Below are 16,881 nucleotides of genomic sequence, written 5' to 3' on the forward strand. Positions count from 1 at the left end.
CTCATGATGTACTCTGCATATAAGTTAAATAAGCAGGGTGACAATATACAGCCTTGATGTACTCCTTTTCCTATTTGGAACCAGTCTGTTGTTCCATGTCCAGTTCTAACTGTTGCTTCCTGACCTGCATATAGGTTTCTCAAGAGGCAGGTCAGGTGATCTGGTGTTCCCATCTCTTTCAGAATTTTCCACAGTGTATTTGTGATCCACACAGTCAAAGGCTTTGGCATAGTCAGTAAAGCAGAAATAGATGTTTTTCTGGAACTCTCTTGCTTTTTCAGTGATTCAGCAGATGTTGGCAATTTGATCTCTGGTTCCTCTGCCTTTTCTAAATCCAGCTTGAACATCTGGAAGTTCACGGTTCATGCATTGCTGAAGCCTGACTTGGAGAATTTTAAGCATCACTTTACTTGCGTGTGAGATGAGTGCAGCTGTGCGGTAGTTTGAGCATTCTTTGGCATTGCCTTTCTTTGGGATTGGAATGAAAACTGACCTTTTCCAGTCCTGTGGCCACTGCTGACTTTTCCAAATTTGCTGGCATATTGAGTGCGGCACTTTCACAGCATCATCTTTCAGGATTTGAAAGAGCTCAACTGGAATTCCATCACCTCCACTAGTTTTGTTCGTAGTGATGCATCACCTCCACTAGCTTTGTTCATAGTGATGCATCCTAAGGCCCACTTGACTTCACATTCCAGGATGTCTGGTCTAATGGGTACAAAGTTTCTGTTTCAGAATAATGAAACTTTTCTGAAAATAGTGGTGATGGTTATACAATATCTGAATGCAGTTAATGGTAATGGATTGTATACTGAAAAATAGTCAGTGTGGTGAATTTTATGTTATGTATATTTTACAATTAAAAAAAAAATTTTGAGGGCATTCCCTTGCAGTCCAGTGGTTATGACTTGCGGCTTTCACTGCAAGGGGCTGGTTTAGATCCCTGGTTGGTGAACTAAAATCCCGCAAGCTGCATGGTGAGTCCAGATGAAAAAAATACTGGGGGAAAATTCATATGGAAGTCTCCATGCTTTCTCTGGAACCAGTCTGGGATACGACACAGAGAGAAGGGAGAAGGGAGCAGGCTGTGTGAGTGTGCTGGGCCTACTTTGAGCACAGGGTAGGGGGCAGAGAGAACATAGGCTTCGGAAATAGACACAGACATACATTCATAATCCCAGCTTTCATTTTCTAGCTCGTAATTATATTTGTTTCTTATTGTTATAGCTACTATAACAAATTACCACAAATTTGGTGGCTTAAAACAAGACAAACTGATTATCTTGCAGTTCTAGAGGCCTAAAATGTGTCTCATTGGACTAAAATCAAGAGCTGTGTTCCTTCTGGCGAATCTAGAGGGGAACCCATTCCTCTAGCCTTTTCCAGCTTCAAGAAACCTGTATCCCATATGGCTTGGTTCATGGCCCTTTCTTCCATTTTCTAGGCTAGCAGTAACATCTTCAAATCAGCCTTTCTCTCTTTCTTTCACACACACACAAACACACACATGTCCACTTATTCATCACATCTCCTCTGACTCTCTACCCTCCCTTATAAGAATACTAATTGAGCCTACCCAGACAACCCAGGGTAGTCTCCCCATGTCAAGATCCTTAATTTATCACATCTGCAAAGTCCCTTTTGCTATGTTAAGTAACATACAAAAGGAATCTGGGGATTAGGATGTAGACATATTTGGGGGGGTATCATTATTCTGCTTACAACAATGATATTAAATTTTTTTCTGTGCCACTAGAAGAAGGCTCGCTCTCTTCCCTGGTGGCTCAGAGGTTAAAGCGTCTGCCTCCAATGCGGGAGACCTGTGTTCGATCCCTGGGTCAGGAAGATCCCCTGGAGAAGGAAATGGCAACCCATGCCAGTATTCTTGCCTGGAGAATCCCATGGATGGGGGAGCCTGGTAGGCTACAGTCCATGGGGTCGCAAAGAGTCGGACACGACTGAGCGACTTCACCTTACCTTAGTAGTCATATGTCAAAACAACATTTAAGAGGAAAAATATTTTTCATTTTTATTTTTTCCTAACAGACTTATTGAGACACAATTCACATACCATACGATTTAAAGCAAATAATTTGATGGTTTTTAGTATAGTCATAGCTATGCATTTTCATCTTTCTCCATTTTTTTCTCTTTATTTTTTATTTATTTATTTATTTATTTTTACTTTACAATACTGTATTGGTTTTGCCATACATTGACATGAATCTGTCACGGGTATACATGAGTTCCCAATCCTGAATCCCCCTCCCATCACCCTCCCCATATCATCTCTCTGGGTCATACCAGTGCACCAGCCCCAAGCATCCAGTTTTAAATATAAGGAAACAAAGGCTTGCGACATTAAGGAAACTTGCTTAGAGACATTAAGGAAACATCAAAACTGCAGGTCTGGTGTAACAAAGTGCCTTTCAGGAGCTGAGATTCCAGTTCAGGCCTGGACTCCCTTCACCAGGTTAGACCAGCCTCTGTCTCTCTTTCTCTCTCTCTGGGAGCAGCCTGGTGTAGTAGTTAAACTAACAGGCTTAGACTTGGCTTCCAGGGTTTGTTTTGCTATCTAAAAGCTATGTGACATCTGGTAAAACTTCCTGGAGCCTTGGTTTCCTTATTTGAAAAATGTAGGCAATTCGATAAATGAGCGAGCTGACTCACCTGTAAGATGCCTTCTAGCTAGTCATTCCAAGGTTTAATGAGGGAAAAGAAAATTAAAAACAAATTCCCTATGCATTCAGTGCAATGAGAGGGATACGCATTCCCTGAAGACAGAGGCTCGCTCTCTTCCCTTGTACTCTGAGCACTTGGTCACAGGTCTCAGTTCTTCACTGATGTGTCTCAGACGGATGGAAAAGACAAATGAGTAAAATGACACAAAGACCGATAAGCGTTGAAGGAACTGGGGGTGGGGGGCACCGGGAGCAGCAGGCTCGGTCAGGGGGCGAGGGCTGGAGGGCGGTCTACACAGAAACGGACAAAGGTCCCGTGAGTGTAAACATAGATGGGAGGGATCAGAGGCAGCTCTTCCCCAAGGCCAAGTTCAGCCGCTGTGTGAGGGCTAGAGGGGAGGAAGTCTGTGTTGGAGGCAAGGTCTTGAAAATAAATCTTCAGAGAAGAAATTGGTGACACTAATCCACGCGCGGCCCAGCTGCAGTCTCCGTCCCCTCCCACCACATCCACTCGTCCGCGCGACTTGGTATGCTCCGCCACCACAATAAGCCTCCTTCCTCTGGCGTGCTATTGGTACAGCCCAAGTTCACAGAAAGACACGCCCCTTGCCACGCCTGCTTTCTCTGATTGGCTAGAAAATTTAAAGATCCTGCAGGTGATAGGATGATTCTCTACTCCCAGAATTTGAAAGTTTCCAGTGTGCTACTTATGCCTGCAGGCCGACTTTTCTCAACTGGTTCGTCCGAGTGCTGGGACAAGTGAGTGTCCACCTGATACCAGACGTGGGAGGCAGAATGTTCTTCTTCAAGGGGTCCCTGCCGGGAGGGTGCATACGAATGAATCAGACGGCGCGTTGACTGGTTCCCGGAAGCCAGGGTCCCTCCGCTATTTCCGTAGCCAAATAATTTCTACTTCCACCCCACCTTAGAGATGGGAAGCACCAGAGCTTCCGAATCACACGATCCCTGACTCCTACCAGCCGTTGTGGTCTCTTTTAGTCTGTTTTCCACTTCTGTACATGGGAAAGAGTGACACTAGCTTGGCTGCATATAAACCAGTGAAGGTAGCTGGGAGAGGGAAGGCGCTGATAACATGTCAGTCCTGTTTACCTCCACAAGTGAGTCTCCTGCTTCCTTGCGGAGAGGACAGAAGATTCCCGTGCCTGCCCTGGGTCTCTTAAAAGCAAGCTTCTATTCTGTTCAGGGGCTCCCTTCTTCTGTGGCTCTTGTCGGACAGCAGAGGTTCCCAATCCTTAGTGCGCTTGACGTTGCCCATCCGCAGCTCTGGAAATTATTGTGTGGGAGAGAAATGTCTAGGAGAATTTCCTGTTTGCCCCAGGGTGCTTTTACAGTCTCCGTGACCTCTTTGTGTTACCAGTGACAGCCCTGGGACCCTTTGTGGCTTTGACTGGGCTCCCTATCCAGACTTCCGTACCACCTATGATGTCCCCTGAGTCCCTGTAACGCCTGTACTCCTGTCTTTTTGCAGACCTGCAGAGGCGGGGGCGATGCTTTCGGGCGCCCAGGCAGCGGCCGCAGAATGTGAGGACGGAGAACTGCGGTGCCGTGTGGCTGTGGAGGAGCTGAGCCCCGGTGGGCAGCCGCGAAGGCGCCAGTCCCTACGCACGGCGGAGCTGAACCTGGGTCGTAACGAGCGCGGCGAGTTGATGCTGAGGTTGCAGGCGCCCGGGCCCGCTGGGCGGCCGCGCTGCTTCCCCGTGCGCGCCGCGCGCCTCTTCACCCGCTTCGCTGCAGCCGGGCGCAGCACTCTGCGGTTCCCCGCCGACAGCACTCCCCGGGCCAGCGCCGTCCAGCTGCTGCTCTCCGATTGCCCCCCGGACCGCCTGCGCCGCTTCCTGCATACGCTGCGCCTCAAGCTGGCTGTAGCCCCGGGTCCCGGGCCGGGCTCCGCCCGCACGCAGCTGCTTGGCCCGCGGCCCCGCGACTTCATCAGCATCAGCCCGGTGCAGCCCGAGGAGTTGCGGCGCGCGGCGGCCACCCGGGTCACGGATACCAGGCCGGTGAAGCGGCCCACGGAACCTCCGGCGGGAGCCAAGCCCCGCACCGTGAGGACAGGAAAACGGGGGTAGCCTTGGGGAGGGGGAGATGGAAGAGACCGAGGAAGCCCAAGTTTAGGGGGAAGATGGTGGTGGTATTTGAGATGGCTGCTGATTACTTCAGAGGAAATATTCATCAGGCTTCTGAGATTAACGGAAATATGGGAGTTGTGCGTGTGTTTCTCATAGTGCAATCCTTGAGACTGAGCAGTGAGAATAGGAAAAATGTGCTTAGGTCATGTTAAGAGAGAGCAGAGAAGGTGCTTCAGAAGAAATGTGGGAATGAGGTCCTCCTGGAGGAGGAGAGGAGGTTTTGGAGAGAATAAAGTGATCAGCTGTGTTAGGGGCAGCCCACAAGTCCAATCAGATGCGGGGAGGTGTTGGGGGACAAAGACTGGTGGATGTGACAGTGTTCGCAAACTGGAGCAGATGGATCACAAACCACAGAGAAGATGGAGATGGGGCAAAAAGGGGCCTTGGCTAAGCAGGGTTGGCTTGGGAGATTTTAGGTCAAAGAGACAGATTGTGACAGGAAGAGTTGTAAGAAGGAAGGATGGGTGAGAGGACCAAGAGAGTTAGGGAACCCAGGAGAGGATGCTGAGGAGAATCTAGACCTGCAGACAGGGGACTTTAGGGGTGATACCCAGAGTCAGTGGAGAGCCAGCTTTGATCCCTTCCTCAGGGAGAGACCTGGACCCCTGTGGTTACTGGCAAGATCTCCAGATGAGCCAAGGCTGCCCAAGGGCTCCAAGGAGAGAAGCCAGCAGAGACACAAAGGGCTACCAGACCAAGAAGGGAGGGGGTGATGCCGAGGAGATGTGGGGAGGTCCTGAGACAGCCCTCTCCCCCCAGGAAGTTGCAAGGTGGCCCCTGCCTGTGAAAAGGCTGAGATTGCCCCCCACCAAACCAGAGCTTTCCAAGGAACAGGCTGCTGTCCTGAGGGCTGTCCTGAAAGGCCAGAGCATTTTCTTCACTGGAAGTGCAGGTAGTGGTGGGACAGAGTGGGCGTGGGGAGAACAGGGGTGCACTGGGATGGAGGAGAAGGGGCCCTGACTTTGCCCTCTGCCCAGGAACGGGGAAGTCTTACCTGCTGAAGCGTATCCTGGGCTCACTGCCTCCCACGGGCACTGTGGCCACTGCCAGCACTGGCGTGGCAGCCTGCCACATCGGGGGTACTACCCTCCATGCCTTTGCAGGTAAGTGAGAGCTCCTGGGGTTTAAACTGGGAGCAAGCCAGGCTGATGAGAAAGGAGGGGAGGTCAGGGTTGAGACAAGGCTGTGATCTCAGCCCAGGCTGAATAGTGTCCCTCACAGGCATTGGCTCGGGCCAGGCTCCCCTGGTCCAGTGTGTGGCCCTGGCCCAGCGGCCCGGTGTGCGGCAGGGTTGGCTGAACTGCCAGCGGCTAGTCATTGATGAGATCTCCATGGTGGAAGCGGACCTGTTTGACAAGCTGGAGGCCGTGGCCAGGTCAGTATGTGCAGTGAGGACAGGGTTCTGGTGGTCTTCAGGGTGGAACCCAACAACCCCAGCCCCTAGAGCACCCCGTGCTCCTCTCCAGAGCTGTCCGGCAGCAGAATAAGCCATTCGGAGGGATCCAGCTCATCATCTGTGGGGACTTCCTGCAGCTGCCACCTGTAACCAAGGGATCCCAGCTCCCGCAGTTCTGCTTCCAGGTACCGCTTGCCCTCCGGCCCTAACCCCCATGGGGGTCTGCTCTGCTCCCTGACTCCCCCACCTTGCCCCCACCAGGCCAAGAGCTGGAGGAGGTGTGTCCAAGTGACCCTGGAACTGACTGAGGTGTGGAGGCAAACAGACAAGACCTTCATCTCTCTACTGCAAGCTGTGCGGCTGGGCAGGTGGGGCCTAGTGAAGAGAGAAAGGGCCACTGGATGAGGGTCCAAGCATGGATCAGAGAGGAGCACAGGGACCCAGAGAAGGGGGAGAGGTGCTTCATGACCCCATACAAGACTGTCACTCTGTGAGCATCAGCCAGCACAGGGCCTGGCACAGAGCACATTTCAGGGAATTATGGGCAGATAGAGACACTCCCATTTTATAGATGCAGAAACTAGGGTTCAAAGAGGCAAAGTGACTTGCCCAGAGTCATGGCTAATAAGTGGCTGAGCTGGAATTTGCACTCGGGTCTGATGCTGAAACCCAAGTTCCTTCTACTCTTAAGAGTCTGTGGGGTCAGCTGGTGCAGGAGGAGAGGTTGCAGACGTGATCCCACCCTAGCAAGGATAAAAGATTGAGATGCTACAGCTGCTCTAACACGGGAGTGGAAAGGAGGCCAAAGGGCAGAAGAAATGAGCCAGAGCTGGGCCTTGAGACCCAAGTCAAACTGGGGAGGGGTGGTGGTGAGGGGCTTTCCAGGAGGCAGGTAGGAAGATGCGCGGCACACACCAGCAGTGTAGGGGACAAGAGGAAGGCTGAGTGGCACAGCAGTCAGAGATGGTCCCAACTTCTGCCCCCTCCTCCCACTTGAGTTGCTGCAGCATCCAGTCTTCCCTGGGAGGAAGGCTTGAAATGGGGAAAATAGAAGCACAGGCTAGATTTTTTTTTTCCTGTAAGGCAGCAGGCAAGGGACTAGAAAATTGTAGCCTGGAGGGTGATCTGATGATAGGGTGCCAGTATTACAGGGTATCAGCCTCAACCTCAGAGCCTCGTCTGCATCTCTAAATCTCTGGCCCGTGCTCACTCATCAGATCCAACGTCCTCAAGAGAGCAGCTAGTTCCGATCTGAGGACAGACACACGGAAGGGTGCCTGCCCCTGATCACAGTCATGCACCATTGCTCTATGTCTGGGGTCCAAGTGAGGAAGAAACAAGTTGGCCAGCCTGGGAACCAGCAAATCTTGCCCTGGTACCCTATCCAGTCCCCAGCCCTGGTCCATGGCCTGACACGTGGGCTACACGTGGGCCACACGTGGGCCACATGCCCCACTTTCCCTCGTGTTCAGCTTGGCTCTGCCCTGATAACCTGGCCTCCACAGGTGCTCAGATGAAGTCACCCGCCAGCTCCGGGCCACAGCTGCCCACAAGGTGGGGCGAGATGGTATTGTGGCCACAAGGCTCTGCACCCACCAGGATGATGTGGCCCTTACCAATGAGAGGCAGCTGCAGGAGCTACCAGGTGAGCAGGGAGCTGGAGCTAGGCCAGACCAGCTAGAAAAGGCCATTGGGCAGACATCTCCCCTCCAACCCCCACTCCAGGTAGCCTGGACCCTTGGTGTCATATGAATATCTTGGTCCCCGTAGCCTTAATGGCCATAAAGTCCCCTAGGTCTGCAGATGTAATTGTGACTTTGAGAGGTGTGACCTTTTCTGGGTCAAAGTCACTCAGCCAGTAAACACTAAGAATGAGACTTGAACAGGCCTCTGACTTCAGAGCCCCAGCTAGGCCTGAGCTGTCCTCACTGCCTCTCCCAGGCCCTGGGCTAATGTGCGGTTTTTTGGAAATTGAGTCACAAGTCAGTGACTTGTAGTCTGTCTGCCCGACTCTTTCCCCAGGTGAAGTACACAGCTTTGAGGCCATGGACAGTGACCCTGAGCAAGCCCGGACCCTGGATGCCCAGTGTCCTGTTAGCCAGCTCCTTCAGCTAAAGCTGGGGGCCCAGGTGAGTGGGAAGTGGGGCCTAGACCCTGAGGGCTGGGCCTCCCAGATCCCTGCCCTTCTGTACAGGCTGCCCCATGGCCAGAGGACCCACCTCTGGCCACAATAAACTCTTTCCCTCCTGTTCCCACCCACCTTCCTGTCTTCTCTTTTCCACTGCTCCCCTCTTCTCGCACTTGGCGCTCCAAGCAGTGCTGCTTTAGACAGATCACTCTCCTTTGCTGAAGCTGGGTTTCCTCATCTCTAAATTCAGAGAAGGGGACTTTTAATCCAATAGTTAAGAATTTGCCTTTCAATGCAGGTGATGAGGGTTCAATCTCTGATCAGGGAAACTAAGATTACACATGCAATGGGGCAACTAAGCCTGAGCTCTGCGACTAGAGAGCACGCAGCCACAGCTACGGAGCCCACCTGCTCTAGAACTCATGCTCCACACCATGCACTGCAACAAAGACCCAGCACAGCCACAAACATTAATAAATAAATCCAGAGTAAAATACCTGTCGCACACAATTGTCTTCTGTAGTGCACCCTATATTGTGAGTCTCTTCTTCCCTCCATGAGAGGATAGCCAAATGGGGGCTTTTCCTTAGGTTTCAAAGGGCCCCCCAGGGGTAATTGCAGGCACAGTGGTTAGAAGAAGGCTATCACTCAAGACTGAGGTTCATAAACATAACCTGCAATAGACATGGTCATTGTCAAAGCCCTGCCATCTTATTATTCTGTATCCCCTCCTTCTAAGGCAAACGGAGCAAATGCCATTCTCCTTTGACACAAGGGGAAACCTAGGGAAATAAAGCAGCTTGTTCCAGGGATCCCTGGACTCAGTGCCTCTCCATGACAGCCCCCAGCCTCGCAGCAAGGCCTGGAGCTGAGACCAGGCGTAGGGATGCACGGCTATCTATGCTTCCCTTTTTCCTTCCCTCGCAGGTGATGCTGGTGAAGAACTTGGCAGTGTCTCGGGGCCTGGTGAATGGTGCCCGAGGGGTGGTAGTCGGGTTCGAGGCCGAGGGGAGAGGTAAGTGGTGGGGAAGCAGTCCTACTGCACAGGTTCGCAGCAGGGCCCCAGGATTAGCGTATGGAGGAAAAGGCTAGTGTGGAAAGGTGAGGATAGGTCTCACCTTGGAGTCCTAACATGGGAATGAAAGGTGAGACTTCTCATCACCCCCCTCAGGGCTACCGCAGGTACGGTTCCTGTGTGGAGTCACCGAGGTCATCCGTGCTGACCGCTGGACGGTGCAGACCACTGGGGGCCAGCTCCTTAGCCGGCAGCAGCTGCCCCTGCAGCTGGCCTGGGCCATTTCCATTCACAAGAGCCAGGTGAGTACAGGGTGGCACTCAGGGCAGGGTGGCAGCAGGGCAGGGTGGAGGGGGCAGGATAGGCCTGGGCACACTGAAGGGTGGGGGCCTTAAAGGCCTTGGGAGTGATGGAAAGTTCCAGACCAGCTGAAGAATAAACCTTTCTTTAGCACATTTCCCATCCTGCCTCATCTCTTTCCTGGACACATATATTTCCCTTCTTTCCTCTCCTGCCATTTTCTGAGCCACTATTGGATATGTTAATTTTAACATGTTATGATCACTCTGTGAGGTATAGTTGTAAGAATCACTTCTGTTTTACAGAAGAGGAAACCAAAATCAGAGAGGTTAAGTGACTCGTCCAGGGTCATACATGTAGTGCCAGGCAGAGCAAGACTCATTTCCATGCCTGTCTGACCCAGACCTGAGCTCTTTCCTTTCACCCTTATCCCTCTGTTCTTATCTTGGATCCATATTTCCTGGACACCCCCTTAATCAGACACCAGTCATCCTGTCTCTCTAGCTCAGACTCTGTGAATGGGGTGAGGAGATCAGGGGCCATAGCTGGGCTGATGGTGGTGGGGTCAGCTTCTTGGGCACAAGTGAATACAGGCTGAGGTGGCTCCAGCCCTGTCTCTCCCTGCCCCAGGGCATGTCCCTGGATTGTGTGGAGATGTCTCTGGGCCGTGTGTTTGCCAGCGGCCAGGCCTACGTGGCCCTTTCCCGGGCCCGCAGCCTAGAGGGCCTCCGCGTATTGGACTTTGACCCCATGGTGGTTCGCTGTGACCCCCGCGTGCTGAGCTTCTATGCTACCCTGCGGCGGGACAGGGCCCTCAGCCTGGTAAGAGGGAGTCACCCAGTGGTGGGCGGAATATGGCCGTGGGTAGCCTGGGAGCTAGGGGGAAGGGAAGGCCAAAAACACTAGGGTGGGGTGGCAGAGCCTCCTCTGGCTCCACTGGAGCCGAGGGCAGGAGGAAGGAGATGCTGGCCCTCCAGCTGTGACCCTAGGGGATGGCACAAGCCCACAAGTGGGTTTCTCTGCTCTGATATAGGAGTCCCCAGATGATGAGGAGGCAACCTCAGACCAGGAGAACGTGGACCCGAACCTTTGATCTGTGAAGAGAAGACAAAGGGTGGTCTCCCCCTCCTCTTGCTCCCTAGGGAGCCAGGCCCTGGGGGATCCCAGGGGGAGGGTGGTCAGTGTCCCATTCCTCCTTTGTCAGGGGCTCTCAGCCTCCGGCCGGCTTTCCATCCACTTGCCAGCTGTGCCTCAGTTTCTCCCCTTGCCCTGGGCGAGCTGCCTCCAGGGTCGGGAGTTGGCATGGGGCCTGCAGTGGTAGCTGGCGATATAGGACAGAGCTCTCTGTGAGTGGCCAGCCACAGGGCCACACAGTTGTGGGCGCTGCTCCCTGTGAGCTACAGAGAGGAGAGGCGGCAGGTGCTCCAAGAGGAGGAACAGGCTGTAGGGGTCCTAGCAGGGGACTCAGCTCCGAAGCAGAGAAAGGAACCTGGGGAGAGTCTTCATAGCCAGATCCAGTCCAGCACAAGCCAGGACAAACCCCACCCTGAGCCTAACTTGAGGACACGCACTGCAAAAATGTGCATCTATATCTTAAGCTGCTCTTTTGGGATAGACATTGTTTGTGGGAGAATAGATATTCTCAGACTGTATTTATTTAGGACAAATAGACTGGTAAACTGTGTGAAGACTGTTTGTTGAGTCTTCTGTTCTCTTTGAGAAGCCCTAGTGAATTCCTTGGTGGTCCAGTGTTAAGACTGTGCTTCCACATGGGGGTGTAGATTCAATTCCTGATCGGGAAACTAGGATCCTGCATGCCGACTGGCATAGCCAAAAATAAATACATAAAGAACCCCTGCCTGGGACACTGGCTAACTCTTTCCAGGGAAGCTACCCCTGCCCTGTCTGTTTACACAGAGGTGTCTATTATGTCCTGATGGCTGAGCTCACAGCACCCTTATGAGGTTTTGTTAGTATCACTGGTTACTTCGCAAAACTGAGGTAGCTGAGTTGTTGACTCACAGTGAAATGACAAGGGGAATCACCATTACGCAACAGGTGGGCATGTTGCTGGTTGAGGTTGGTCTCCCATGCAGGGCCTACAGCCATTGGCAAGAGGCTGAATATGCCCTCAAGCTGCAAGAAGGACCAGGGCTTCCGCCCAGAGATGAATTTCCCATCATCCTCCAGAGTCAGGCTATTGAAGATGTCTTAGAGATACAGTTATTTCCTTTGTACCCTCTCCTGAGACTCTTCTCTCTGACTCCACCCTCAACTCACACTGCTGAGGCACCCCCACCCCACCCCCAACCCCTTTCCCTTCACTAGGGACTGATTTCAGCTTTCCCTAGTCTCCGATGAACTCACCCTGCTTAAAGATGTCTTCCTCACAAGACCGCCTGGACACCAGAAAGTCCTGTCCTTAGCAATCCTCTTTCATGGTGAAGATGCTCTCCAGGAGACCCCTAGAGGAGGGAAAACTGGTTCCCTACAAGGGGGATCTCCAGACATCTCTGTCCCTCAGGCCAGATCATGAGAGTAGACTGCCTCATGAGGGAGGTATGCAAGGAACCTCCCAGTTCTTTATTTTCTTGGCATCTCATTCAATCTAACTTTAAAAAAATTTATTTATTTATTTGGCTATGCAGAGTCTTAGTTGTGGGAACTCTTAGTTGCAGCATAGTTCCCTGACCAGGGATTGAACCCAGGCCCCCTACACGGACAGTGCAGAGTCTTAGCCACTGGGCCACGAGGGAAGTGTCCTCATTTAATCTAACTTCGAACCTGTATCCCTGGGAGTGTATGGAAACCCTAGCTCAGTCAGGATTGGGGGCTCCCCACCCTGAAGGTTGTACAGGCAAGGAGTGGGCCTTCTAGGAGCAGGCCTGTCGCCTCCAGGGTGTTATGGTAACTGCTGACACCTGCAGTTACCAGCATCCACAGGCCATAAGCCTGCCCAGGCCCAGGGGCAGGTGGGGGAAGGCTTTCCCAGAGTCATAACCTCTCTGGGGGCCTCACACCATGCCCTCTGGAACCCTGCAGCTCCCTGCGGTACTCCCAGGGGACACTGATCACCGCCCCTCTCCAGTCTTGGAGACCTTCTTCTCTGACTCCCTGTGTAAAAACAAAAGTAAAAGTGTTGGTCACTCAGTCATGTCCAGCTCTTTGCAACCCCATGGATAGCCCGCCAGGCTCCTCTGTCCATGGAATTCTCCAGGCAAGGATACTGGAGTGGGTAGCCATTCCCTTCTCCAGGGGATCTTCCCGACCCAGGGATCAAACCCAGGTCTCCTGCATTGCTGGTGGTTTCTTTACTGACTGAGATACCAGGGAAGCCCCCGATGCACCTTCAGTTCAGTTTAGTCGCTCAGTCATGGTCGACTCTGCGACCCCATGAACCGCAGCACACCAGGCCTCCCTGTCCATCACCAACTCCCGGAGTCCACTCAAACCCATGTCCATTGAGTCGATGATGCCATCCAACCATCTCATCCTCTGTCGTCCCCTTTTCCTCCTGCCTTCAATCTTTCCCAGCATCATGGTCTTTTCAAATGAGTCAGCTCTTCGCATCAGGCGGCCAAAGTATTGGAGTTTCAGCTTCAGCATCAGTCCTTCCAATGAACATTCAGGACTGATTTCCTTTAGGATGGACTAGTTGGATCTCCTTGCAGTTCAAGGGACTCTCAAGAATCTTCTCCAACACCATAGTTCAAAAGCATCAATTCTTCAGTGCTCAGCTTTCTTTATAGTCCAACTCTCATATCCATACATGACCACTGGAAAAACCATAGCTTTGATAAGATGGACCTTTGTTGGCAAAGTAATGTCTCTGCTTTTTAATATGCTCTCTAGGTTGGTCATAACTTTTCTTCCAAGGAGTAAGCATCTTTTAATTTCATTGTTGCAATCACCATCAGCAGTGATTTTGGAGCCCAGAAAAATAAAGTCAGGCACTGTTTCCACTGTTTCCCCATCTATCTGCCATGAAGTGATGGGACAAGTTGCCATGATCTTAGTTTTCTGAATGTTGAGCTTTAAGCCAACTTTTCACTCTCCTCTTTCACTTCTGCTCCTTACCCCTATCATAATCCCCTCAAAGAATTGCACCCAGGATGCAAAAGCTAAGAAATGGTGTGCCCTCAAATAGCTTCCAGATTGGAGACAGAGAAGTCTGGTGACTCTACTCAAAATTTGGGGGCAGGGGTGGAGGGATAAAGACAGACAGTAGGAAGAAAATCTTGGTAATATCCCATCACACTGGGATAAAGGAGACTTCCCACCAATCTTGTGTGTTCATTTATTCATTCATTCATTCCACAAATATTTATCCAGGTGCTGGCTAGACACTGGAGACCCCACAGTACGCCAGAGTGAAATGGCCCTGCCTTGGGATGCATACAGTTACAGGCAGGAGACTGATTACAAACAAGCAGGCAAATAACCTCACACTGCGAGAAGTGGCAAATAAATAATAGAACCTTCCAGTTGGGGAGCACCCCCTTTTAGGATGGTCAAAGAAAGGGCCTCTAGAGTAGATGCCTTCACACCTCACACCTCCCTGACTTGACTACATGTTTCTAGAAAATCTGAACTACCCAGATTAACCTTTCATGACTTGCCTCAGACTTCACCCCCTCTGTTTCCCAGGATATAGCCCTGCGCCTTCCTAGGCAGAATGGTCTTTCGGGTCTATGAGCACATGCATCATGCTGTTTTTGCTGTGGGTCTGTCTCCTGCACCAGAAAGTTCCTCAGAACATGACTGAATCTCCTGACTCTTGCAGCCCCAGGGCCCAGCCCCTGGAATGGAGGAGGCTGAATGAGTAAATATGGGACTGAAAGGATTCAGAAAGCCTGCAGTTAGGGGACCAGAAAGGCCTGCCACCCACCAGAGCCTGCTGCCCTGATGATGCGTGTCTGTGTCACTGCTTGTTGGGGGTCAGGGAGCAGTGGGAAGACACCGAAAACAGCACCCTGACCTCCATGGCCTCCCTACTTGCCTGGTCATGGGTATTTCCCACTCACCCCTCCATCCCAGAAGGAAGGCTGGAGAGGAGTTGTCAGGTGGACAAGTTGGAGAAAGGCATTTTGGAAAGGAGAACTGTATAGGATCAAAGCACAGAGGTGTGAAAGATGGAGCTCAGTGGTCCAGCAAGAGAAGCTGAGAGTTGGGGGAAGTGGGCCTAACCTGGAGGGGGCTCAGCATGGGATGAGAGCCCACCTGGGTGGGGGGTGGTTCCTATGCCTCCCACTTCCTGTCGGCCCCCACGTATCTCCCCTGCCTCAATGCTCGTTCGGTGTCAGTTGAGATCTGCTGCTGCAGGTGATGAGTAATTTATATGTCGGTCTCCCCTGGGAATAAGGTGGATCTCTTGGTAGCAAGAAACTAGACTTAGATGTCTTCATGTGCCAAAGCGCTCCACACAATGACTTTGGAAAGGAGACACTTCATAAAATGTTTGATATTTAAAGAATTCAGGGACAGTGCAATTCCCTGAGAGGTGAGGATTTTCACTCCCATGTTGCAGAGAATGTGGCTGAGGCTCAGGGAGCTAGGCAGCAGCAGAGCTGGAACTGGAATCCTGTGCCCTCCCCTTGGTGTTCACGAGATGGCAGGACTGCCCACCTTCACCCTACCCCCAGTTGGGAGACCAAGGGAGGGCTTAGCTAGGAATGAAATGTTAGTCGCTCATCATGTCCGACTGTCTATGACCTTTGTCCGTGGAGGTCTCCAGGCAAGGATGGGTAGCCATTTCCTCCAGGGAATCTTCACGACCCAAGAAACCTGGGTCTCTTTCATTGCAGGAAGATTCTTTGCAGTCGGAGCTACAAGGGAAGCCCTAGCTTGGCATAACCTCATCCCTTTTGAGGTGTGGGCAGAGTTTGCCCACCCCTACAAAGCCAATGGTGGTGCTCAGTCAGACCCCTCCATCCCCAAGCAGGCTTCCTGCTCCCCAAGCACCATACACAATGGACCACTAGGTGGCGCCAAGTGGTCGTTCAGTGTCTTCCCAGAGACCTGGCAGGTCCTTTGTCTTCCAGTCTCTGCCTGGATCCCAGTCGGGGGTCCCTCAGGAGCTGCGCAACCAGTAGATATAGAGAAGCTTCTTTGTTGAGATGTTTGTACTAGGCATCTGTTGAGTGTCTCATAGTTTGAGTTCATTAGCCCCTTGTTTTCCACAATAACCCTGAGAGGAGAGTGGGACATCCCCAGCGCATGGGGAAAGAAAACTAATCTCTTGTAAGGTTAGGTGTCTTGGCCGAGGCCACACAGTGAGCTGGATCTGGAACCCAAACCCAGGGTCCGGGGGTATCTGCAAGGTCATCAAAGGGCTCTGAAGCCAGATTCTGGCTCCACCACTTGCTGTGTAACCTAGGATGTGCTGCCTAAACCCAAGCCCAAATTTCATCATTAGCCGAGGGTTAGGACAAGTAAAGAGCTAAGGCATTGACAGGCATGTGGTAAACCCTCCTGGTTAGTTCCCACTGGCATTTATTACACTTACCTGAAAAGGCAACCCTGCAACCCCCCTCATCTGTCTTTCCCCTGCCCTCCAACCTCTAGAGTGGCCAGGGAATAACAAAGAGAATTAATTAGCAGAGCCCAATCTTCCCTCCTGGAAGACCTGGGCTGTGCCTAGCCTCTGGGGAAGGGGAGAATGAGGATGGTCCCCTCTCCTTCCCGCCACAATCCTGAGTCCTAGCCCTGGTGGATGACTCTGTGTCAAAGTGGCCCCTCTTCTTGCCTCTGTCCACCTCGACTGAGTGTCTCTGATGACTCCAGGAGGGGGATCTTTAGGCCTAGTTTACAGAGGAGGTTCACAGCAGATGGGCAGCTCAGGGTCACAGGGCTGTGAAAGGCGGAGCTGGGATAGCACTGGGTGTCTCACGACTCACCCTGGAGTTCAGGGCCTTTGCAACAAGAAGGAAGTAGGCGGTGCTTCCTGGCCTCTAGCTCTGTCCTTGAAACCCCACATGCAAGACTCCACTTCTTTCTGATTCCAAGAGCATCACCTGCTGAGATGTAAATGGCTGGGAGGGGCCGAGGTGGAAGAGGACAGGCTTGGAAGGAGACCCTGAATAGGGCAGAGAGCCGGATGCCTGACGAGCCCTGTGGGGAGGAGACGAGAGTCGGCCCACCTTCCGCTCCATGGACTCCCACCCCCTCAGCTCCCTCCTTCAGCCTGGCAGCCTCCCAGCAGAGCCCACCCA

The 16,881-nt window shown here is 52.2% G+C and overlaps 1 protein-coding gene and 1 long non-coding RNA gene across 4 annotated transcripts in view; one reads left to right on the forward strand and one right to left on the reverse strand.

Annotated features, from left to right (window-relative positions):
- The first annotated feature begins 2,161 nt into the window (after positions 1-2,161).
- Positions 2,162-12,820, forward strand: PIF1 (PIF1 5'-to-3' DNA helicase). 2 transcript variants are annotated; one of them, XM_069596186.1, is made up of 13 exons: positions 2,162-3,440; positions 4,171-4,747; positions 5,591-5,723; positions 5,809-5,934; positions 6,053-6,206; positions 6,298-6,412; positions 6,489-6,595; positions 7,733-7,872; positions 8,250-8,356; positions 9,283-9,370; positions 9,527-9,672; positions 10,301-10,492; positions 10,704-12,820. In XM_069596186.1, the coding sequence occupies exons 1-13, from the start codon at positions 3,346-3,348 to the stop codon at positions 10,761-10,763; spliced, it is 2,040 nt and encodes a 679-aa protein (XP_069452287.1). In that variant the 5' UTR covers positions 2,162-3,345; the 3' UTR covers positions 10,764-12,820. The 2 variants fall into 2 exon arrangements, with proteins under 2 accessions (XP_069452287.1, XP_069452286.1); XM_069596185.1 differs by lacking the exon at positions 10,704-12,820 and having other exon boundaries at positions 10,301-10,660.
- Positions 12,821-13,953: 1,133 nt separating this feature from the next.
- LOC138443578 (uncharacterized) overlaps positions 13,954-16,881 on the reverse strand; it is a 32,344-nt gene continuing 29,416 nt past the window's right edge. For both annotated transcript variants that reach the window (XR_011258210.1, XR_011258209.1), the window contains one exon: positions 13,954-16,780. This is a non-coding gene — a long non-coding RNA (uncharacterized lncRNA). The remainder of the gene's footprint in view (positions 16,781-16,881) is intronic.

Source organism: Ovis canadensis, chromosome 7, assembly GCF_042477335.2.
Source record: "Ovis canadensis isolate MfBH-ARS-UI-01 breed Bighorn chromosome 7, ARS-UI_OviCan_v2, whole genome shotgun sequence".
Classification (NCBI taxonomy): domain Eukaryota; kingdom Metazoa; phylum Chordata; class Mammalia; order Artiodactyla; family Bovidae; genus Ovis; species Ovis canadensis.